The following is a 25,913-nucleotide window of genomic DNA, read 5'->3' as shown; positions in this document are numbered from 1 at the left end:
AGGATAAAATGGAGTGTCACGTCAGTGGCCCATTTACAGAACATTTTACAAGCAACACTTGTACAAGACTCAGTTGTGTACAGTGTCATGTACAGTGCTCTATACTGCACATATGGACACATTCCTCAAATGTATATGAAACATTAGTACAGCCACTTCCTGACCAGGCCACTCGTCTGCTATAAGCCAGCATTCCCAATAAAACACTTGGGAATGTGAAGGATCAGCTGTTAATAAGATCTGTGACAAAGTTAGATTTATATGTCACAGGTGTTTCAACACATTACACACCATAACGACATTACTGTAATTGGTACGGATTAGCAAATATACTTCCACCAGAGATTATATCACTTGACCGAAACAAAAATTTGATTATATTTATTGGGAAAAAATGGCTAAAACTCTTTAACAGCTTAGAAACAAGCATATGAAAATAAGTAAGAAATCATAAGTGTGAGCAAATGAGTGCTAGACAGGAGAGAGAGAATGAAAGATAGTGCTTTGATTACAGTCTGAGAAGCATGTTCCTGCCCAGACACTGGTGGTGTCACTTCCCTATGCATGAACATTTAATCCCTCTGCCTGCCAGGAGGACAGAGGGCTGAAACCTGATCACCCAGGGGGCCAACACACAAGAGGACAAGGAGAGTAAGAGAGAGAAAGAGAACAAGCACTGACATGATTTAGCATCTTAGATCATGGCGCAATACTCTGATTTTAACTCTGTGTTAAAGCCTGAAATGATGCACGTGGTGGAACCTCGCTATCATGTGAACGGGGTCAAATGTTACTTCTAGCAAGTCGTCAACTTTTACAAAAATGCTACCAGCACACTTCTGTGAACTCTCTCTGCGTCAACGACCAGACTACACTGATCAAACTTGTAGTCCTACATGTCTTCTCCTGGTGCTTGCGCTCATGCAAACACACACATGCGGCTAAGCACAGCCTCTCCTGGCGCTATCGGGTTTCGCTTCCCTCCTGAGAGGGAAGGTGAGCCAGCTTCATTAATCATTTAGAGTGTGCGCTGTGAGTGGAGGAGAGTGTGATTGCCGGGTGTTGGGTGTCTCTGCTCATGGCCCCCTACACAACTGCCTTGATTTGAATAAAGAAAAAGGCTTAGGCCACTGCTTGGTCAGCAATGGGCCTCCAGGAAAAAGCAACGCTGCCCAGCCGCGTGGGCAGATTAGCAGACCTCTTCCTCGCTCATGGACCATGAAACATTAGACAGGTGCAGGTGTGTGCAGAGATCTGCTTGGACTGCCCGGTCTTCCTCTGTCCGTGCAGGTGGTGATGTGCATTTCCATAGGACGCCAGATCACAGGGTGTAAAATGCTTTTAGCATGCTGTAACTCTCAGAAGAGTTTATTCAAAGAAGAAAAGTGTCATTAAAAGATAATAAAAACGGTGGATGTATCAGTTAGAGAATTGCCAGCTGGTTTCACTGTAACAGATAAACATGGTAAAGTAAAAATGAAATGGATAGTTTAATCATAAATTAAAAACTGTCACTGTTATTTATCCTCAATAAGTCATACATCCATCAAAAAATCTTCATGAGGAAGAGTGAGTCCACCAGAAAATTTTATGATTTTATTTTAGAAAAATCTAATTTTGTTGTTGTTTTGGAACCCATTTACTTTACTACTTTTTATGTTACAATTTACTCATCTTACTTTTTGTATTCTGCAGAAGAAGTAAGTCATACCGGTTTGGAATGACATGATGGTGAAACCCATTACAGAGGTTTCACTTTTGGGTTTTTGATTCTATATTACTTAGACCACCCAAAATGAAAAAAATTGTCTTCAATTTACTAATCTTCATGTCGTTCCAAACTTGCATTAATTTCTTATTTCTATGGAACTTAAAAAAAGTCTATGGTGCATATTCAAAGTCAATCAAACTGTTTTGGTTACCAACATCCTTCAAAATGTTGCTAGAGATTCTGGGTCCATTGCACAGAATTTGCTTTTGGCCCCCTTAAATCCAGTTCAGTGTGGGGGACCATCATAAATAATCATTTAATGTCATAAATAATGGTAGATTTTTTGGCTGAACTATTGCTTTATGATTAAGTTTTAAAGGTACAGTCCACCAAAAATGGAAGCGTTTGCCATTATTTACTCACCTTCATAAACACAAAAAAGAATCTAATTTTGTCCATATACAGTGAAAGTCAATGGCATTCAATATTGTTTTGGACCCCATTTACTTTCATTGTGTGGACAAAAACATTACTTCTTTATTCTAAACATTTTTCAGAGTATCTTATTTTCTGTTCTGCAGAAGAAATAAGTCATACAGGTACGGAAAGACGTGATGGTGAGACCAGTAACAGATGTTTCTTTTTTGAGTGAACTATCATTTAGGAGAAACCAGCAATCATTGAACAATAATTAATTCATTAAAGAGTAAGCTAGTCCTTTAAGAGCAGGCAAACATTCTCTCCATCATCTCCTCACTTCTCCATCATCAAGGTCAGAGGCTGGAGCCCCAGACAGCAGCCAAGCTCAGCTCACTGTCTCTGAAGCATGGTTTAGAATGACACGGCAAAGCTAGCATGGAGCAGCTCCCCTGAATAAAGAATGGTTTTCAAAATGGACTCAAACTGACTTCCTCTGTCCTGCTGCGAGCTGAAGCCACTATGAACGTCCACTTTCGGCCATCTCTGCTGCTGTGGCTGCCCTCAGGAGGTCTCAGACTGGCTAACGACTGCTCAGACACCTCCTCCCCTTCACTGGAAAATGATCCCAGCCATGCATAATCAATCAGATCCTTTTACTGAAAACTCAACCCTTTACATCTGCATGCACGTGTGTGAGAATGAGCATGTGTGTCGTAGGCTATTGAGATGGGTGTGGACTTTTTTTTTTTACAAAAAGACAAGTAAAATACGTAACACAATATCCCACAATGCAAACATGAAGCATGCCATGCAAATGTAAAGGTTCTTGGGGGAAATACGTGACCACTGTTTCTGAATATTATGTGTAATAATATTTCTGTTTTGAATATATCAGTAGGTTAACTTGAGCATATTTGAGCAAAGATGGTAGAATATAACACAATGCATAAATGTGAGATGATGTGTTTACTCTTTGAATAAAGGGTATTTTTTTTAGGTTCTATAAGGAATTAACCCTTTATTGTAATCCTAATCTGAAGTATTTGCAATGCAACATCAGAAACTTCTATACAACTTAAAATTGTTTTTATTTAGAAGACTACTCTTTGCTGAGCCTAAAAAATTTAAAGAACCAATAATCAACCTATACATATTTTAAAGAATGTTAATTCCATTTAATATTACAGTAATAGTTTTCTACCATGTTTTGTAATGTAATAAAATATATTAACGCCAGTGTGCAGCATGTTCAGTCTAAAGGCGTCATATGTTTTGCTTTCATATGCAAACTAACATCAAAATATTTTCATGACTAGGCGAGAGCTAGCGTATAGGCTATATATTAGCTCACCATAAAACGAATTTACTAAATATACTAAATAACCAAATGCTAGAATTACAATGTCCATATGAAAAAGTACGCTGGAGTCACGTTACATTCCAAAATAACTCGTCAGATACACGACACCAGAGACTTCTCGTCACAAACATCAATCCAGCAAACCTCTGGTGCCCGCCATCCATCACTAGAAAAAAAACGATTCATTTGAATCGATTTTTGTTTATTTTTCCTCACTTTTAATTGTTTTACATTTGCATTTTGCACAAATATTTTGATGATTTTGTTCTATATATTGATCTAGAAAATGACGTAAACTAACGTGTCGCCTAGCCTATGCATTTTCATGCAAACAAGTGATGGTGAAATGAAACTACAGTAATCAAAAGGACATTTTCAGGCAGTAGTTCCCCCCACAAAACTTTTTGTTAATAATAACAAAAACATTTATCTGTGTAGCTATTGGTTTCCCCTTTATTCTGCGATTATAATACAGCAGTGTCTGTTTTTGGAGTGTGTTGCGCGCACTCCTTCCCCCGAGGTGCCTATTCTATCTCCAAGAGGCAGGGTCAGGTGCGACACAGCTTCTCTCCACACTTGCCCGTATGACTCCCCAGGAGGATGCGCAAGCCGTCCTTACACACTGGGCACTCTGTAAGAGAATGACAACCAGAGGGCGGGCTGATAACTAAGGACATTCTAGGAAAGAATCTATTGCGCGCGAATGAAATGATTAGCGCGTCATGATATTGCAACTAAGTGATTGAGCAATGCAAGACACTGACTCAAACTGTTAGCTTTGCTTTTGTTTTGTTTTTGCTTTGGACTGATTTTAAACCATCTTCTCGTGGAAAATGTACATCGAGAACTGAAATTCTTCATTTGGGGAGCCTCGTTGCTTGAGTTTCCAAAGTGGATATTGCCTTAAAAACCAACGTTAAGATCCGCGCGGGACACCAGGTGTCCTATTGCCTTGAACTATGTCTATGACATCAACTTTTGGATTTACCCAAGAGCAGGTTGCCTGCGTCTGCGAGGTCCTTCAGCAAGGTGGGAGTATCGAACGTCTCGGACGCTTTCTGTGGTCCTTACCTGCTTGTGAGCACCTCCACAAAAACGAGAGCGTTTTGAAAGCGAAGGCTGTGGTAGCTTTTCACCGGGGCAACTTCAGGGAGCTCTACAAAGTATTAGAGAGCCACCAGTTTTCTCCGCACAACCACCCTAAACTGCAACAGCTCTGGCTGAAAGCTCACTATATCGAAGCGGAGAAATTACGCGGTCGTCCTCTGGGCGCAGTGGGAAAATACCGCGTGCGCAGAAAGTTTCCGCTGCCTCGCACCATCTGGGATGGAGAGGAGACCAGCTACTGTTTTAAGGAGAAGAGCCGGTGTGTACTTAAAGAGTGGTACACTCACAACCCGTACCCTTCCCCGAGAGAGAAGAAAGAACTGGCAGAGGCCACTGGCCTCACCACGACTCAGGTCAGCAACTGGTTCAAGAACAGGAGGCAGAGAGACCGTGCAGCAGAAGCAAAGGAAAGGTAGGAAGAACACCATTACTCTCAAGACGATACACAAACGAACTTTCTGTACAACAGCTGTGGAAAGCTAACCAAAATGATGGTAGTCATCTTTAAAAAAAAAAAAAAAAAAAAAAAGCTATATAAAAATATTTGCATTCATTAGTGTACTTGTGGGTAAAATAAAGAAATTAATAAATACAGAAATTAAATAAGTATAGTCTTAATTATTCTTATGATAGAATAATCTAAATGTCAAAGAATTAAAAACAATTGGACTTTAAGAAAATCAGCAGCGGCACAATTAATAAATTTATAAATAATATAAAATAAATAATAAATTTTTATAAAATAAATGTGTTTAATTTGATGACATCAGTGGCATGGCAACTGCAGGAGGTTTTGTCACCTGCCTTTTTAATTAACGAGTAATGCTTAAGTCACAGAAATGTAACAAATAAATACCGTATATATATATTTTTTTAAATCATATCATCTCACTTTAACTGATCGGGGCTGAAGAAGGTTTTTTTTTACCTAAGATATTATTGACGTATGATTGTTCTATATATATATATATAACATTTAGTCTATATAAATATAGCTTTTGCTTCAAACTTAAAAAGGCCTGAAATGTGGAGAAAAATAAAAGTATATTTAACTTGCCAGATTTAGTGATGCGCGGTCCAGGTGTTTGTATGTGCATCAGTAAGCGATGGTTGTTGTTTTTGCTGGGCTGCTAATGAATTTGAATGATCTTCTCCAACAGGGAAAACGATGGTGCAAATCCAAACGGTCACAACCCACTGACCTCTCACGTGAACGAAAACAAATCACTATGCGAAAGTTCAGAGGACGACAAATCTCCCGCGGCGACCCCGGATCACAGCTCCATGAGCCCAGCCATCCTTATGCCCTCCAGCTCGGGTCTGACACCCCTGCACAGCTTCGCGCCTCCGCCCGGCCCCAGCGCCTCCATCATCCCCGTCAGCGGCTCAGACGCTCAGAGCCACCTCCACTTCTCCATGCACGACGGCCTTCTCAACACCATGACGGCCAGCCTGGTGGAACATGGATCATAAGAAATAAAACACTTAATCTTTGACTTTTCCCCCAGTTACTAGCTTCGTTATCATAGGCTACCAAACATGAGTTAGTCAAGCTGAGAGGACATAAAAATAAAAATTAAAAAGGACTACCAGATGACAGACCTGAAAACGGTTTCCATGAAAATTCGGTAACAATTCAATGTAATCAAGGAATAGTTTTTTTTATATGTCTAGCTAAAATGTAAGTAATAAAATATATATTTAATAAGGTCAAAATGTGTGGTCTCATTGAACATTTACAGTTTACTGCATCTGTCAATTTTAATAGCTTCATCGAAAGCGGATTTGACAATGTATTATTGCAATAAATGCCAATACAAGTAGGTAGAAACATGTAAATTCAATTATTTGAATTTTCCTTCATAACGCTTTGTCATGTTTGGATACATAAATCCTTAAATTTCTTTGTCATTTATACTAAAGGCATGAATATCCATGTTCAGTTTATAACTTATTATCTGGTAAAGTGCAGTAGCCTTTGTGAAAAGAAAATAGCACTCCAAAAATCCTTTTTTTTTTTTTTTTTTTTTGCACAGATTGTTACAATAATTTTCCATTCTTCACAATGTTATTAGCTCTTCTTAAATTTTTCATCGGTAATTACATTCAGCGCTGCAAAAAAGATGCAATTAATTGCAAGTTTTAATTGTAGCACAACTTAGATTTTATTTTGATATGAAAAGAGCTATTAAATAGTAATCATTTATACAACGTAAAACAGCATTTCACTTTTTTAGATAATATTTTGCAAGCTTCGTTTTTAACTTGTATTCTGTTCCTAAAAAAAAAAAACGAAATTGTGAACATATACTGCCCCTATTGGCAACGGTATGTAATTATAAGCAGTGGCCTAACCCACTCGTTTTCCCCAAAAAAGCTGAAGATCACTACTGAGACAATTTGTAACTATTTCTAGATATATTAGTTATTGGACCAAAAAACAGTACACAGAATCTCTTAGATTACAATTTCATCTAGACGGAGGTATACTGTTCTACAGTCATGTGGGTGTTAGACAGAAATACTATCATATTTCTCATGCTACAAAAGCAGCATTCTTCCATCGTAGAAACATTACCAAGCCATGGAACATGCAACCTGTTTCTGATGCAGAAAAGCTAGTTCATGCATCTATGAGCTCTAGACGGGAGTGTAATGCACTGGCTGCGTTTTCCGAAACCTTCTTAACGCTACGTTGTTCGTGAGTTATACCTCAAGTTTTACCTTGACGTTAATACGTGTTTTAAGTACATTCATTAGTAAGTACAAGTAAGTCATTCGTTCATAAGGTCAGTCTGGAGTCTGGACCACTCTTAGCTATACCTTATCGCTGTTCACATTTCACTCCGCTAGTGGCCACCACTGTGCTAAAAGGCTCCTTCACTTTACAGTCGTGATACGATGATACAGACGTGGGCCTGTTCTGGGCCAAAACTGCTTGCTGTCTGGGCATTAAATATAAACTCATTCGTATTAAAAATATATTATGGCATGGCACCCATATAGGTTAATTAAGTAAACAGAAAGGTTTTTATGTGTAGTTTATATATTACATTAATTACTCTGACCATCAAAATAATCTATACAGGTGAGAATCAATATATTTCATGATAAATTAATAAATGCTGTTGTGGCTGTGCGTCACATGACACACACACACACACACACACATACGCGTGTGTGATATCCAAAGTTGAGTTTGCAATTTGGATCATTTTATAAATGCAGTGAGCCACGATAAAGGCAATTTCTACTGTTTCTAAAGTGCTTCTTTAAAATCAACATCGCTTTCTCAGTAGCCTATGTTGCCCACTCTCTTTAACGCAGTGAAGGAGCTCCTGTAGTGAAAAATAGATTCTCGAGCCATCGATACTTGGAGGAGACCTATTCAGCACCACCGCCATGGACAGCAGCTGCTAACGTCGCACGTATGAAGATTTATCTTAAGCAACATCCTAAGTTATAGTTCGGGGAACACACCTAGGAAATGTATAACAAGGTGTACCTTTAGAGTCTTCGTAGCGCAGTTACACAGTTATCGGGAAACACAGCCCTTGATTGTCCTGCATCTTCAGTAAACAAGCTACAGGTAGTCTAAATTGCATCTGCTGGAGGTCAAGAAGATATTATATCATATTGCCAATTTTACAATTTCTGCACTGGCTGCCTATTAAGTTCCGTATCAGTTACAAAATAGTACTTACTTTTAAGTCCCTTAATAGCTTAGCTCCTGCGTACTTAACTAATCTTTATCGCGCTACAATCCGTCACGCTCCCTATAAGGTCGCAAAACTCTGGACAATACCTAAGATAGCAAAGTCCACTAAAGAAGATAGAGCTATTTCACATTTGGCTCCCAAACTCTGGAACAGCCTTCTTTATAATGTTCGGGGTTCAGACACACAATATCTCTGTTTAAATCTGGATTAAAGACACATCTCTTTAGCCAAACTTTCACATAATGCATCTAATATCCTACTTCAAGTGATCAAATACACACATGCACAACCCCCCAGAAGACCTAAGATGATGCAAACCCTCAGACAACATACACAACTACCAAATATTTAATCGTAAAACACAAAATCGTTTGTTTACATGACATAATTAACTGCTTGATTTATACTGTGCATTTCTGCCATAAGGACATTAACTTGACATAGTTGCTACTTACTTAATATAATGTAGATACTTTAAAATAGAAAGTTTCATTTTCTGTAAAGCTGCTTTGCAACGATTTGTATCGTGAAAAACGCAAATAAATGAATTGAATATTTCCATGTGTTATTAAACGAAGGAAAACGATTCTCCTAAACCATCATGTAAACTCTCTGTAAATTTTTCCAGTTGCGTTCAAATGTTTATCTCCTCGGCATGAAAAATTATAAAGGAATAATTTATGATTGTAATAAAATAAATGAGTATGAATTTGGTAAAGGCGTGGTTTTAGAAATATTAATGTTCAATTAATTCTGAAAGTGGTGTGGATGTGGATTACTGCAGGTCTAAGCACTGTGTAATTATGGCATTATTAACATGCAACATGTGGCTGGTATGCTACAGGCTTGTTGGAGAAGATTTGAAATGGAAGAGGAAGAAGAGGATTCACATTATTCACATATTTTTCTTGTGAAAGCAAGAATGTCTCATCTTTCTACTGAAATGTGTTACTTTTATTGTCATCAAAGTGCCTAGACCTAAAGTTATGGAAGCAGAGATTAAAAAAAGATCAGTGAGGACAAAACATTTAAATACATATTTTTATGTTAATCATTTTAAATGAAACAATTTCTTTAATCAAACATTTGAAAAACAAATGAGATTAAAACGTGTGATAATTTTCTTACAAGGCCCACATCTTCCATTACAATATTCAATTCAATTCTTTCTTTTAAAGGCTGCTCAACTTCACAGCTTCACAACATCTTTTATTGTTCAAGTGGTGGCAAAGTTACAACCTGGAGTTCATTGTCATTTTTCAGCTTCTTTTAAACAAAGATGTTGTTTGTTACAACATAACAATGTAAATATTATAGCACAGAGTAGTATTCAGTTTCTGTACTTATTAATAAAGACTGTCACACATTATATATATATATGTGTGTGTGTGTGTGTGTGTGTGTGTGTGCATATCATAAAGCATATATATTTAAAAGTTCCACAGCGTTGATTGTTTTATTAAATAGTAACCGCATGATGGCGACATAGGCACATGAATAGGATGTAAAGGCTTCCAACTGTAAGAAAAGTTCATGACACATTTGTCGCACTTCCTAAAGCAGGCGTGTGAAACTCAATTCCTGGAAGGCCACAGCCCTGCAGAGTTTATATCCAACCTTATTAAACACACCTGATCTAGCATATCAGGTCCTTCAGGCTTATTTGAAAACTAGTTTGTTGGAACAAAACTCTGCAGAGCTGCGGCCCTCCAGGAACGGACTTTGACTTCGCTCCCTTAAGCTTTACTTTTCAGTCGCTTTGAGATTCACACTTGAAAAAATAAATAAATAAATTATGTCACAGTTTTGTCACCCATGTAAGCGTCATGACTGTAGCACGTGTGCAGCTATAAACATGTTTGGGGTGAACTGTGAGCAATCAAACATTTACCACCGCTTAATATAACCACAAGTAATTTGTTTAAAGTAAATGTAGTACAAAAGTATTAATATAAAACGTTTTACAAGAATCAAAATGTAATTTCGCCGACAAGTAGCCAGGCCTAATGTGCTCCAAGGCCCCATGTATGCAGTTATAAATTTAAAGGGATAGTCCACCTTCAGTTGCTGGTCCCCATTGACTTGCACAGTTTTTTTTCCTACTATGGAAGTCAGTGGGGAACAGCAGCTGAAGGTGAACTATCCCTTTAAGGTCAAACGGCGTGTTACATGCGGTCACTTTCATGGGTGTGCGAATTATAAAATTATATTTTGTTTTCAGTCTTGATTTCGTGAGATTCCTCAATAGCGCGCAATAATTCTGGGTGGACACAGCCGACTGACATGCATTTAAGATCTTTAAAACAACACTTCAATTTTTGTGATTAAATGAGTTGTATGCAAATCTAGAATAAGTGATAATGACAAGGACTACTTATGTTCTGTAGACTTACCGTACGATATTGATCTAAACGGAAGTCGCTCAATCAGTGTAGGCTACTGTTGCATCCTCAGCAGAAAGATACTTTTGTTGCAAAGCTTGTAGGCTACTTGAGGGGTTGCTAGTTTATTTACAGATTCATTATTTGTCATCGAATTGACAATATTCTTCCACCATGGTTAATTTATGAATTGATTAATGTAATATAGGCTATTCATCAAATTAAGCAGAAAATGTGAAGTAGACTTGCTAACACTGCAACTATCAGATTTAGTCATTTTTCTCTATTTACTTCATTATTAACATGTTAGGCTAAGTGTAAAATTGAGTGTAGCCTTGGAATTGCACTAAATTGCACTTCTGGTGTGCTAAAGAGGCGCTTCGTGTTTAGATTATTTTATAGCGTAGCTCAACGCAGCACCATGAATCCAGGTCAAGGGAACTGCCGCGTGAATAAACACGAATAAAAAGTTGTGCTCAGTTAAGCGATCAAATCAAAGGGGAGAAGAGGGAACAGAAATCCTCTCACAGTAAACACACACTCTTTCTCTTATATGGAATGCTATTAGGACATCACAAACAAACCATCCTCCTGTTATTTAGCCTTATGGTGGTAGTAAAAGAGAAGTCTGAAACTGAATGATGGCATTATTAGACCGATAAATGACGTTTTACAACTGCGGTGATTAGAGTGAGCTCTATGGAATAATGTGTAAGTAATGTGATGGCACTAGTTTAATTCCACGTATCGGCGAGTACGTGATTACCTGGTTAACATAAGCCACTAGTGAGTACTATAACATAAAATAAAACGATGAATTGAAAAATAAAACTTTATTATTTTTATTTCGTATATCAACGTTAGTTGATATGTCCACAAGCACGTTCCCTTTTGGGTTTAATATGTGTTTCATCCGCGTTTATTTCTACTTTAACAAGACCATTAATTGAAGGTGTATACATGGATACCAAGCTTTTACGATTCATGATCATAATTATCTCTTTTTTCGTCTAACACGTCGGACTTTGATGATCGGTTGTCTTTTTTCTCTTTATTTATTTATTTTATTTAGCTTTCTTTATATATACATTAGTTAATAAAAAAAATCTAAGCTTTGTAATGTATTAATACATTTTGTCAGAATTTTTTCCATAGTTTCCTTCTGTTCTACGATAATTTTATATTGTTCTTTGCCAGAAGCATAAAAAAATTAAATCAGTTATAAATATGGAAACGAAAATGGATATGCATTTGCACTGGCAACTCTCCCTTTATTTAAATGTATAGGCTAAATGGAATTCATTTTATTTTCAAATAGTTTGCACCAATGAAAATCTAACTACTTCAATAAAAATAATAACAATAATAATAGTTAAAATTGAACAACATTTTAGAATTAAAGAAATAAAAGAACGAAAGCAATAACTCTTCTTAATCTCTTTTTTTTTAGTTCTGTTTAACGTGGACTTATCTAAATAATTAAATAATTAAAACACTCCTAAATTAAAAATAAAAACGAAAAAAGAAATTAATGTATAGAATACCAAATATATTTTCACCCCTTTTTTGACAAAATGCAACAATGTCAACTCATTAAATAAACAAATAATACTCTGATAGTCATTATATTAAATTATATTTATTTGCATAAAAGTGACCCATAACACTGTGTTTTCAGCGCCATTAACCCATTTACAGTATAAAAACGAGCAGAATGAATAGACACTTAAATTCTCCAAGCACTTAACAGACAGTTACTCACGCTTTATGGACACAACATAAAGAAATCTGCAAGAAACAGAGTGGCGTAATTGCGATATCATACAAGCATTATCTAGACAAGCCTAGACCTATAAGGAAAACTTTGAATCAGACATGGACAATTCAATATAAATCTCGCGATAAAATTAGTATGAACATCGAGGGGGGAATAAAGGTGCTTTTGACTTCAACGATTGTCTGGATAAACACAAAATAACAAAATTGTCTCTCCGGTTCACTCATTTCACTGAGCATCGAGTTATACCTTCTCAGACTCCACTTCATAAATGCCTTAAAAAAATGCAAAATATTCACGAATGAACATGCAACATGGTCGTGTAGGCATTGGAAATGAAAGGATAGGGCGTCAGTCCGTTGAAGCGCTGGAAAAACAGCATGCTTTTCTCCTTTTGTCGAACACAAGGTGGCAAAATGGCCGGCCCCCATATTGCCCACAATTTCTCACGTTCATTTTTCTCTGAGCAAAAATGTTCCATATTTTTCTGAGGGTGCATCATACATCGAAATCAGAATCACTGTCAGTAACTGAGAGAATGGTCCCTCCGTCGCCTCGTTCATTCATACTGGAGACGCTGGTAGTGGGGCTGGCGGCCGCGCAAGGGGACTCGGCCGAGCTGTGCGGTGTGCACCCGGGATCTGACATGGAGCGCAGGCCGCTTTGACCCAGTCCGTGGTGCTGAAGCCTAAAAACACACGGATTCAGAAAATCAGATTATTTATGCAATACGATAATCAACTATACATACATCACAGACGGCATTGTTCGAATTCGATGGGTTTCGACAGTGTCTCTAATAATAAAAAACCTGATTTTAAATGTGAGATCAGAACAAAAAGAGTAAAAAGCAATTTAGTTACTCAAGTCGATTTTTATGTAAGGATTTTATATTTATATTTATGTACAAGCTTATATATTTTTTCATAAACATCCATATCTTTTAATTAAAAATATAAATATATTTCTAATTATAAATAATGAGCTTTAGCCATATTTAATGCCATTTTTTATAGGCCTATATTTGATTAGATTATATGCTATATCAGTTTACACTAACATGAAAAATATGTGTTTGCTTTGGTAAATTTATTTAGAAATGAAAGAAAACTATACGGAAATACACTTTCAAATAAATTTTTTTCAAAACACGTAATATATATATATATGTATGGGGTTATTTTTAATCATAAAAAAAAATCAATTATCACAACCTAACTGCAAATTGATTTTTGCTGTTGTGCTGTCATGATAATCTTCCTATTTACTTAATTATAAGAACTCCAGAATAAATCATTATTTTACATCACAACGCCAAATAACATAAAACGTTTTCTAAAGCTTTAACAATTAAATTAAAATAAATTGTCCGCTATTGCAAATGCAAAAGCAATAGCAAAATTCCTTTGTTTTTGTTTTTTCAAACAAATAAAATAATATTGTTCGATTTCTTTCTACCGAGATCGAGCACATCGTGCAGGTTGTGTGACATCATTTGCTGTCTATTGTAGTTTACAAATTGCCTTTATATCTTCGCAAGTTTTCGTTTAATTTCAATTTCTCCAAATTCGGTTCAACCCATTAAACTGACCTGTTTTTGGCAGCTGCTGCTCTGTCTCTTTGCCTTCGATTTTTAAACCAGTTGCCCACTTGAGTCGGAGTCAGTCCAGTGGCTTGTGCCAGTTCCCTTTTCTTGCTCGGATTGGGGTAAGGATCCTGTAAGTACCACTCCCTCAACAAGCCGCGAGTCCGTTCCTTGAAACAGTGCGTCTTCTGTTCGCCATCCCAGATGGTCCGTGGCAAAGGGAACTTCTTGCGAACCCGGTATTTATCAACGGGTCCGAGGGGACGACCGCGCAGCTTCTCTGCCTCTTGGTAGTGCGCTTCGAGCCACATCGCTTGCAGCTTTCCATGGGAGTCTTTGGTGAACTTGTAGTTTTCCAGGATGTGGTACAATTCACGGAAGCTTCCAGTGTGATACGCGACCACCGCTCGGGCTCGCTGGATGGACTCGTGCTTGTTGATGGCATCGCAGGCTCCCGGTGCCACGGGCAAGGACCAAAGGAAACGTCCGAGTCTCTCGATGTCTCCGGTTTCCTCCAGCGTCTCGCACACGCTGGCCACCTGTTCCGCCGAGAAGTTTAGGGTGGGCAGCTGAAACATCGTTAAGTCCTCCGGGGATCTCGCTCTGGGAATGCTGCCAGCTAGAAGCAGAGGGCGATCCGCGAAATTGGGCAGGAAAATATGTGAGGGATACAGCTCTAAAGGAGACCTGAAAACCATGGAGTCGCCGGTCAGAGACAAACAGACGGAAAAAGACGGCAAAACGGACGTCGTGTTTGCGCCGCTATCGCTGTTGTGCCACCAAACGCGTGATATCTACTCTTAATCAACTTCGAGTGCGACGGTGAAACATTTTGTATCGCTTTTCTATTGGTCTTCCTGGTGTCGTGCTGTGGTTGTCATGGCAGCCCTGCCAATCACTGTCAAGCTTGCCCGTCATCAGCCAGTGCGCGCTGCCCTTCTCCGCATTTGCTTCGAGCGCGCGCGGGGTTTTTTCATCGCTCCAATCAGAACTGGCCACTCACTGCGGGATGTTTTCAAGCAGGCGAATGGTGCGCCAGTTCACTCGACGGTAGGACGATTAATAGGTGGAATATTGCTATATTACTGTGAGTGTGCTTCCGCGCGTGGGTGTGAAAGTCCGCGAGCTAGCCTACAGATAAATAACCTGCCGTTTTTTTACCAAGCATTTCTATAACGTAGAAGAACTGGGAGTTTTTTGTATTTTTATTTTGTATTATTTTTATTTATTTTATTAAAAATCCGAGAATAAATTTTACAGTTGTTAGTGCATATGCACTTTTTTCCCACAGGAAAAAAAGCTATTGAAAAGGCGTTAACATAAAAAAGGGATTAAATCTAAAAGACACAATTACATATTTGAATTAATCGATCCTCAAAACATTGGCACTTATTTGTTAAATTAAATGTTTATTCATTTTTATTTTATTTTACATAAGAATCGAAGCTTTTTTTTCAATCTGTAATCGTCATGATACTTTAACGTTTAAATAGCCTACACGTTTTTATTAGCCTACAACATAATGCGTAGGCCTATTCCATGTAATTATTATTAGTTATTTAACCTCTTTGTCAGTTTAAAAGGCGAGATAAAATATCAGCAGGAAACAAAATCGGCTTGTTAGGCCTGAGTCAAATAACATTCTTTCACAAGGCTTTTTGTTTGCACAAAGCGTGTAATTAATGCCGCAAACAAGTTAATTCACTTGGCCTAATTGTCTGTTTATCCTGGGGTTTAGCGCTTAATGGCCTTCTCTCCAGTGGGCACACCACTACTGTCTTACATTAAAGATTAATGTGTACAGTTAAAAGGAGGTGATGTCTGCAGATTTATCATTAGTGATTAATTGGGTATTAGATAATAAATAAATAAAAAACTCGTTGCTATAATAATATGCGTTTTGGAACGATTTAAAAAAGGCATTGCTTCAAGACAAGATTTTAAATGATCTTTCCTCGGCTACAGGTGTTGGCATAGTAATAACTGCCAACAAAGCACTAATCTCGCGCCCCGCAGACAAGTAACGAGACCTCTTTGTTCATCAGGATTAGTTAATTGGTGGAATATCGTGTTCACTGCAAATATCAACCTCTATTTATACACGCACTGAGCTCAAAAATCACTCAACGCGCTTTAAGAAGCACGTTTTGTAAACTTAGCTACAAGAAACCTAAAGGTCTAAATTTATGACAGCCTTATATTAGTCACAACAGTTCTGCAATACATACAGTTTTAATACTTAAATTTGAATGCAGAAATGATTATTATTATACTTTATTTGATTTTGTATTATTATTATTATTTTCCTGATGCTTCAACGGATTCTTAAAAGGAAAAATGGGATAATATATAGGCCAACTGAAACATATTTAATTGGAGTTATAAAACTACTGACTAATTTATACAAACACAAAGTAGCCTATATTTAAGGTTAGTGTACTGCTGAACTTTGAAATGACCTTGAAATGTTTCGGTCTAAGGCACAGTCACATTCACCTCGCATTAGATCAGAGGAAATAGGCTACAAACACTTTCAGGCACGCATTAGGTCGACGGTCAAAACCATTTATTAAAGTTACAGATAACAGGATACAAAATTAATCTGCGATTACTTTTGGATTTTCGTCGCTGGAGAAGTCTTAATAATCCCCGGTAAAGCTGAAGGCAGTTTATCAGTGTGGCATGGCTTAACAACATTTACAAACCTGTTACAGAATTACAGAATAAACACGAAACCTAAATTTGCCAGATGAACTTGCTCTACATAAGAGTAGTTTCTTTGGCGCGTAATTGTTCCTTGAGAATCATAGGCTACGGTAATGGGTACCCACAGTTCCTCATGCAACAAGTCGCCCATCACCTTCACCGAGCTGCCAGCTCTGACGCTGGGAGGAGTCAATCAGACCTTCTAGAAACATCTGCAGACAACGCTTTCCTCTGCTGACCAACAAACAAACAAACAAAACAATCACATACCCTGTTTAACTAAGAAAAATACTAGCAGTAGCATTTCAATCATTTATAGCACTTAATTATAATTAAGGCACCTGTAGTTTGTTTTTAATTTCTCAATTTCTAAGTTCAATATTCTTAATGCATTTGTCTGACAACGAGAACGAGAAGTGTGTTTTAGTTGGGGTATCAAAATTGACAGGGATTATTTGCATGGCATATTTTAGATACTCCATGCATATTTAATTAAAGTCTGCAGTGTGTTAATACTCTCCCACAGAACAGATGTTGAGCCATCTGAATGTTTGAATGTGACTTGCTATGCTGGATATGAAGACATTACCTGGGCACTTTATTAATCATTCATGTTGGACAGCTGTCTACAGTCACCAACCATATTCATCAGTTCATATTTAAAATATTTATTATCGCATATAATTATATATGCCCTGCTTGTTTTACCATCAAATCCTTTAGTCTGAAGCACACTATACTGTATACACATGAGCATGTTAAACTGCTATATAAAGTCAGCAGTTCTATGAAAGCCAACAATGCCTTTTATTTATCAGAAACAACATTCGACTGGAATTGATAAAAAACCCATTTTACAGTAAATCTGAGATTAATCTCCCATTGTCATTGCACACTGATCCGTTAGCATATGGCTCACACGCATGTAGTGTTTTAGCAAGAATAAGGTAAAATGATATTGAATAAATCCTGCTTGGTCAAAGCTATTCTATTAATCAAAGCTATTAATCAAAACCTCTTATCAGAAGTGACTATGGTAATCTTATTTTAGTTAAAAATGCTTTTCTAGCCTGAACATGCCTGGCCGGGCCATTGCGAATGTAAATTGTGGCCACCTACTAACAGAAACATAAGCTCATCCTGTCTGAAGTGAGATTTTCTGCAACAGTGGCCCATAAACCAGTGTTTAACAGTATTGTCATTGGGACAAGCTGCTTAATGGTACTGTGCAGTTTACCTTGATCCATGTGGCCAAGGTTCAGAGCATAATTTGTTTAATAGCGGTAATGGCCATATGACAATGGTTTTCACCAATGCTATTGTATGTGCATCAAGAGATTTTTCTTCAATGCTGAAATCTGTTTTTTAAATGGGTAAAGACAATGTCATTTTTTTTTCTTTTTTTATGTGCACCTGAAACTGAAGCATCAGGCATCTATATTGCTCATTCATGAGTAAGAGCCAAAAGCTTGCCTGTCCTTGCACTGAAGCACACAGCCTCTCTCACACACACTCATTCTCCCATTTCCAAATTCCTTAATTTCTTAAAACTTAAAGTTCATCCTAAGAGCAGTAAGTCACAGGTCATCTAAATAAATTCACATGCACTTTGAGGTGATATCTGTATAGTCAGCTCATTAAGTACCTTGTTTTATCGCATATTTAGCAAAAAAAAGGCAAACCACATTAGAGTATTTTGTTTATTGTAAAATAAATCCAAAATATTTTATATCCAATAATTACAAAAATAATTCAGTTACTGATAAACAGCATCCACTGTAAAATTCTTCTACCTCATCCTCTTCTGTCATCAATAGCAAATTCATATTTGCTCCAGTAACCGCAGAATGAGCATTAACATTTGGCATTATATAATCATATAAATAAATGTGTCTTTTACTCATCCTAATGTCTTTTCAAACCTGTATGACTTACTTTCTTATGTGGAACACAGATGGTGAATGTTTGAAAAAGGACCAAAGTTTTTCAAGCTTCAAAAGATGTAAAGCACCATACGAGTATCATAAAGGGGATTCATATGACTCATGCACTATAGTCTAGTAAGGAGCAGATGAGAGTTTTTACATTTTAAAACAAAATGTAAAGTCATTAGTCTGATAATCATCTAGTTTGTGAATTTTACTTGCAAATCAGATCAGTTTGATTTGTGAATGAATCATTCAGACCATTATGTGAATCAACTGATTCATTGAACCAATGTGACTCAACATGAATTGACATGGCTACTTCACTCAAAAATTCTCAAGATTCCTACTGAATAATGTGAAGTGTAACGCTTTGGAAGAGCTGGAATATAGTGAATGAGCAGTATTGACCACCTTTATGATGCTTGGATCTCTCTCTGTGTGTGTGTGCACGGGCCATTTTTAAACATATGCAAGTGCTTATTTATTTTCATTATAATTTGAAATATATGGCAGAATTATTCTTCAAAAAACCACCCTGTGATACATGATAGAAAGCTATGAGGAAGAACATGATGATGAGTAAATAATCACAATATTTTCATTTATTATTTATAACTTTATATTATATTATTATTTATACGAAACATTCTAAATAATTTGATTTTTTTTATGTATGTATTTATTATTTTACATAACAGTATAGTTTGGCATTCTGCTCTGAAATAGTTAATCTTTCCCATGATTTAGTAATGAACCCTTGATGAGTGTGAACCCTTTGCATTTATTATAATGGAGATGAAACCCAGCATTTTTTCAAAAAGAACAGGATAGAGATAAATATAGAGACACAAGCCTAAGACACAGAGACAGAATGAATAAGAACTGAACTGGACAACGCATTCAAGACAAAACTGTTAATTTGATAATTTAATTGATAAAACTGATTGATGTGTATGCAGTGGAATGCCAACATGGAGACTAATTGAGTGTGAAGAACAACCTCAGAGCTCAAGCCTGATACTAACAAAATAAAATAAATGATCATAACAAAAAAAGAAAAACTGCCACTCACTGGGAAACATCCACAGCAGCTGGGAGAGATTTAAAGGGTGTTAATGCCAATTTACATTGGCAGCAGATGCCATATTGCACAAAGCACTAAATCCATTCACAACATGATTAAAGATGAGATGTTTACATGATGACTTTAGTAATGGACAATATTTCAAAGAGCTTCCAGCTGTTTCACAAAGCAAAGCTAATGACATTCACTGCATCTGTCTCTCTATTAAATATATTTAAGTCAATATGTCCATGCTTCATTATAGTGACTTTAAGTCAATAATTTGCCTGACGTGCTGGATCCATATCGAGATAAACTCATAAACCCCTCCACAGGTGGAAAACCAGCACGCTTGCTAATACACAGAGCTCAAGATTGACAGAACACACAGGTCTTTTTCACAACGAGGGAAATTCCACAAGAGGTCAGCGTGTAGGCTTAAACAAAAAAAAAAGCTGAAAAGCGTATTTTGCTGTCTGTGAGCTTCCTCGTAAACGGAGACTAGAACAGTGTCAGGACGAGCAGAGAGGATGGTGGAGAGAGTGAACGAGCGCAATTAATTCTCAATTCAGCTAACACCGAGAGATCAGAGCCAGGGCTGGGCGTCACATGCGAAATTAAATGCTAAACAGTTGCTAAACGGCAAAAACATTCAATTCCACCTCGACAGGCAGTCCCCCTGCATGATTTCTTTGAAAGCTCAGCCCCCGCCTTCCACTTACCGATTCCTCCCACTTCAGTTTGTGCATTTGCTTCTTTTATAGTGTTTAAGACAAGTGGTGCTTTACCACTCGTTCAATCTATAATCGCTTGTAATTAATCTTATGCAAGCTGATTAACGTCCCCTTCGGACTGATAAATCACGAAAGGTCAGAATTCAGTCGCAGTTTAGGTTGTCAAAGGAGAGATACAACACATGGCTTTCTGATTCAGACTCACCATTCAGACTCTGTTAAAAAATGCATTGAAGCGCCTGACAGACAGCTCAATGTGTATTCCTGGAGAAGCCTCAACATGGCGAGAGGACGATGGGCTTAGGTGTGGCAGGCCGGTGAAGTGCTGAGGGAAACTGCGGCCTAGATCTACATGGAAATGCACTCTTCAGACAAGCTGATTTTGGAGAGCTGAGGACAAACACACCCCAATACCACAGCCCCTGTCGCTCAGCCCCTGTCGCTCAGCCCCCTCCCGAGTCTCATGAAATAATGATCCCCATTCTACCTCAAAAGCAGACTTAAAATTATGTCTTTAGTGAACATGACGCATCATGCTGCAAGACAGGACCACAAATGTAAAGACCAGTCTTATAGTCCATTTGAGGACCTCCTCGTGGAGTCTCGTCTGATTAACAGTGTATACGGTAATCCTTCTGATTCCTCCTTGTGGGGTCTCTGAGGACAAGCAGAAGCGAGACTAAAGCCTGCAGAGACAGGACAAAAGGGGTCTGCGATATACACAGCCTGGGGTGGAGATTGTGGGTTTAGCCCCTCATCTTCAGATCCAGGCATGCTGTGTAGATCAATATGGAATATGGAATGCTAACATAATCATTATGGCTTTTTACTTATGTATACTGAGACCTGTCTGTGAATTTTTTTTCTGATCTTCTTACTCTTTCATACTCCATCCTTTGTCAAATGCAGCGCTGAAGCCACCAAAGGTCAAGCTGTAATGAGAGTCACACAAGTGCTGACTTATTGTCATGAAAGAAGAAATTATTCATTTTATTGATGATAATGATGCTAAGAAAACAATGGCCAATAGGAACCCAGTAGCTTTTTCAGTTTAGATCAGGGGCCTTCCAATTTTTTTTTCAAAGTGGCTTTTGTCTTTTGCACTGAAGCTAAAAAATTATAAATTTTATTGTAACAGATGTTAACAGTATACACTATTGTTTAAAAGTTTAGGGTAAGATAATTTTTCTTAATTGAGGGAATTAATACTTTTACACATATATATATATATATATATATATATATATATATATATATATATATATATATATATATATATATATATCAATTATTTTTAACTTTCTATTCATTAAAGAATTCTGAAATAAATGTATGGTTTTCACAAAAATATTAAGCAGCTTTTTTCAACATTTATAATAATAATATTTTTTTTTGTGCACCAAATCAGCATATTATAATGATTTCTAAAGGCTTATGTGAAACTGAAGACTGGAGTAAGGGCTGGTGAAAACTCAACTTTGCCATCTTAGGAATAAATAACATTTTTAAATATATAAAAATATAATATTTTAAGTTGAAATAATATTTAACAGTATACCCGTTGTCTGTATTTTATTTCACTAATTTATTATTTTTTTTACTTTTTAAAAAATTCAGCCTTTTTAAGAAAAAAGAAAAAAACACCTAACCTTTAATTTATGAATGGTTGTGTTTTACCAATATTAAACTCCCACTAACAGTTGTTCCACCCAATTTTTAAGTATATTTAGACAGACTTAAAAATAAACAAAGCTATGCATATATAATTTCTTAATCTAAAGAACTATTAAAATAATCATGATTAATCTAATTATTTTCCAAATGTTACCTTTTATTGTTACCTGTTCTTGAACTTCAAACGGATTGTAACAAGCCAAAAGAACACAGCATTACGTTCATAATAGTTAAGATTGTCCAATCTTTGCACAACAGGTCTGTCACTGTGAGAAAAGTGAAAAAAAAAGAAACATAGTGAGTCCCAAACCAGGTCCATCAGCCTGTAAGATGCTTGTAGAGACATTGTTAAAGAACATAAGTGCTTATCTAGCCTCAGTGAACAGTGCTGCAATCTTAATCACCTCTGACAGAGAAAACTGAATTTTCATATGAATGTAGAAGGAAGATGAATCAAAATGTCATTGTAGAAGGACTATTAGTATATTTCTGAAGTATGTTGGATTATTTCAGTATGCAGGATTGGTCTTTTGTTTTTCCAGGACTGATTTGTGATGGTCAAGGCATTCAAAACACTTCGGGTGCTCTGTCATTTCCCTGTTTCTTCTGCTTTACCTGTGACACTTTCCTTGCCACTCTGGAAGGACAGAGGAAGCAGCACTGTCAGCTCTGCCGGCAGCCATAACCTTAGGCTCGAAGAGAGAGGCAGAGCCATGAAATATTCATCAGGCCTCTGCATGGCGGGGGGAGGGCAGACGCAAGACTGGTGAGGGGGTTTAATTTGCCCAGGGAAGAGCGCTGCTGTGTCCCGCGCTCCAGCGCCGCTGTAATTAAAGGGACGAGGCCTGCGGAAATTGGCTCGAACCCCGCTGTAGAGCACCGTCAACCCTGCCTGCCCGCGCTCTCGTCGGTCTATTCCAAAATCAATTATCTCCACAAAACAGCTGTAAGGCCCTCACCGCAGCCTCTTGCTCCTGAAGTGAGGAAGACATTTGAAATTCATTACCATATAAAGCAAAAGGTCCTTTACGTATTAAACAGCACTCGCCTTTTTATAAATTGTTTTTCGCCCTCAAACCTGATGACAATTTGACCACTTTCAGCCTCCTGGTGTGAAAACCAAGCAGCGAGGGTTGATTGCATCCTTTATAAGGAAACAAAGAGAGGGAGGGGGCATGTCAAAATTCAGATATGAAGGCTTTCATCCGGTTTATCAGTTTCATACCACTTTTATGTTGTACAGTAGCTAAAAGTTTACTGACCTTGCTGCGCCAAAGAGCTCATCCTTCACATTGTGTTCCTCTGACAGATCTTCCGATAGCAGGAGGCAACTTGAGCATTTTTCATGGCGAGGAACGTGAATCCACTGCTATCCTGCCACATCTGAGTGTGAGCTTACATTGTAGAAAAACAAGTTGGAGAAATGACACAGAGGAGGCTGCAGAAGGGAAAATTAGGTGATATGAAATATTAAACTGCACAGTGAGGTACTGTCCGAAGCTAAAATAAAATAGGAAAACATCATATTGGTGCTCGTCTCTCACATTTTTATCCTCCAACCTCCCCATCCCTCATGCAAGACACTTTTAACAAGTCTTTTAATTACCCCTCTTACACCAGTTTCTAGGTCACCATGTTCTGCTTGGCTAACATAAATAATTCACCAGCAACCAACTGGGTCCATTTCTGGATTGAAAAGAGCTTCTTGCCACACGTGTCTATTCTCCTGGATCATACCGGCGTCGGCTCATCGTGGGCCAAACACCGAGCCATGAACGGCCAGCAGTTTCAGTGAGAACGTTGGCCACTAAGTGCAGGGTGAGGAAATTCAGTGAGGGGTGTGCAATGTCAGGGAGTGACTCATCGTGTCTGACTATTCCAGGACAAAGAGACGATAACAGACGACTCACCGGGGAGCTGTCTTCTACCACTATTCACAGTCCACTGCACTCTCTGTACTCTAAAGTTGGTCAAAGGGGGGAGATAGTTTGAGTCAGTGAATCACAATGTGTCACAGGGAAGTAGGGGAGGGGAGACGCGCAAGGGTGTGCAATAGGTCTGTTGACGGCAAAAAGGGGCTGAGCTTGTCGGCAGTAAGCAATGTAAACACGAGGTGAGAATTCCACCATACTCCGGTGGGATAGGGATGATGCTGGTAGCGGGACTCAAGTACTTGTTCATGGGGAAGGCAGGAGTGAGGTGTACGTGGTGCCCTTGAGACCAGGGTGAATGTGCCGTGATGTCATGAGTGTAACTGTCAACTATCACACACAACCTGCCTGAATTATTCAACTGCACTGAATGACATTAAATCTGAAAAAAAAAAACTAAACCAAAAAACAAATATGCTGTTGAAAACCTTGCAGAAATGACATAAAATGACAATACTTGGAATAATGATTCACAAAGAATTGAATGATTCATGTTCAGGCTTAAATCGTTGTTTCAGTGATTCTTTTAGTACTTTTAAGAAAAACAATATTTGTGTACGTGGAGCACAGGTATATTTGTAGCAATAACCAAAAATGCATTCTATAGGTCAAAATGATAGATTTTTTGTTTATGCCAAAAATCATTAGGATATTAATTAAAGATCATGTTCATCAAGATCGAAACTTAATTTTTGATTAGTAATGTGCATAGCTAATGACTTCATCTGGAAAGCTTTAAAAGGTATATATATATAATATTTTTTTTATTTTATTTCTTTTATTTTTGGCACCCTCAGATTCCAGATTTTCAAATAGTTGCATTTCGGCCAAATATTGTCCTAAAAAGCCATACATCAATGGAAAGCTTATTTATTCAGATTTCAAATGATGTATAAATCTCAATTTTTAAAAACTGACCCTCATGACTTGGTTTTGTGGTCCTGGGTCACATTGGGAAATTTTTTTATTAATATAAGTTATGGTAAATTGAAAGCAATTTAAATTGAAAGCAATTCTCAGAAAACGTGTGTTTACATATATATATATATATATATATATATATTAAATAATTAAAAAATGATTGATTCAAAGACATTTAAGAGGTGGCAAAAATGCATTATAATTATTGACCTTAATGAAATGATTAACAACATAACTAAAACATAAAATGTCAAAATATTTTAGTTAGTTAAATATTGATTGTATTTATAAAATGTTAAATGTGTGTCTTTATACAAATTTTCATTCATATCCAGTGATCTACTGTATGCCTCACAGTTGTTAACTCTATGTTTTTTCTCTAAAAAGAACTGAATCATTAGAATCATTTGCTTGGGAATCAAAACCACATTGGTTGTACTGTATGGTTTTGATTCACTAAAAAAACCTGCTGACATGAATATTTATTTGGGAATCAGAATACATTGGTTATGGTGTAAACAGATAAAAATGTGTAGAAACAAGATTCACTCAGAAATTGCTAGTAAATTTAACAAACACATTTTTTTATTACCAATTATCATTAACAAAGAAATGCAAATTACACAAATAATTAAATGTAAAATTTTGAAGCAGAAAAACTGAAATAGTATTTTCTTGTAAAACATACTGCAAAAAAATCTTCTTTTATTGTACTTTTTTTACAGTGTGTGTTTAGCACTGTTATTTCCCATTAAACATTATTATTTATTTATTTATTTATTTTTATTCCAAAATTCTAAAATTCCGACCATATAAAATACACACCGTTACTATTTGGGTTTAGTCTCTTTCAGCATGAGACCTGTTCTTAGCCAGCTAGCGTAAACATATCAGCA

General features: G+C 37.1%; 2 protein-coding genes across 2 annotated transcripts; one reads left to right on the top strand and one right to left on the bottom strand.

Moving 5' to 3' along the window:
- Window positions 1-4,060: 4,060 nt before the first annotated feature.
- On the top strand, window positions 4,061-6,181 carry LOC132121776 (homeobox protein SIX2-like). The gene is made up of 2 exons (XM_059531527.1): window positions 4,061-5,010; window positions 5,759-6,181. Exons 1-2 carry the CDS (start codon window positions 4,451-4,453, stop codon window positions 6,069-6,071), a joined length of 873 nt encoding a protein of 290 aa, XP_059387510.1. The 5' UTR covers window positions 4,061-4,450; the 3' UTR covers window positions 6,072-6,181.
- Window positions 6,182-12,321: 6,140 nt separating this feature from the next.
- On the bottom strand, window positions 12,322-15,004 carry LOC132122251 (homeobox protein SIX3-like). Its single transcript, XM_059532289.1, has 2 exons — window positions 14,067-15,004; window positions 12,322-13,163 (listed from the first exon to the last, which is right to left on the bottom strand). The coding sequence occupies exons 1-2, from the start codon at window positions 14,756-14,758 to the stop codon at window positions 12,974-12,976; spliced, it is 882 nt and encodes a 293-aa protein (XP_059388272.1). The 5' UTR covers window positions 14,759-15,004; the 3' UTR covers window positions 12,322-12,973.
- Window positions 15,005-25,913: the final 10,909 nt, after the last annotated feature.

The sequence above is a fragment of the Carassius carassius genome, chromosome 40 (genome assembly GCF_963082965.1).
Source record: "Carassius carassius chromosome 40, fCarCar2.1, whole genome shotgun sequence".
In the NCBI taxonomy this organism is placed as follows: domain Eukaryota; kingdom Metazoa; phylum Chordata; class Actinopteri; order Cypriniformes; family Cyprinidae; genus Carassius; species Carassius carassius.
Note: the sequence above shows the minus strand (reverse complement) of the source record. Positions and strands in the feature narration are given on the sequence as shown.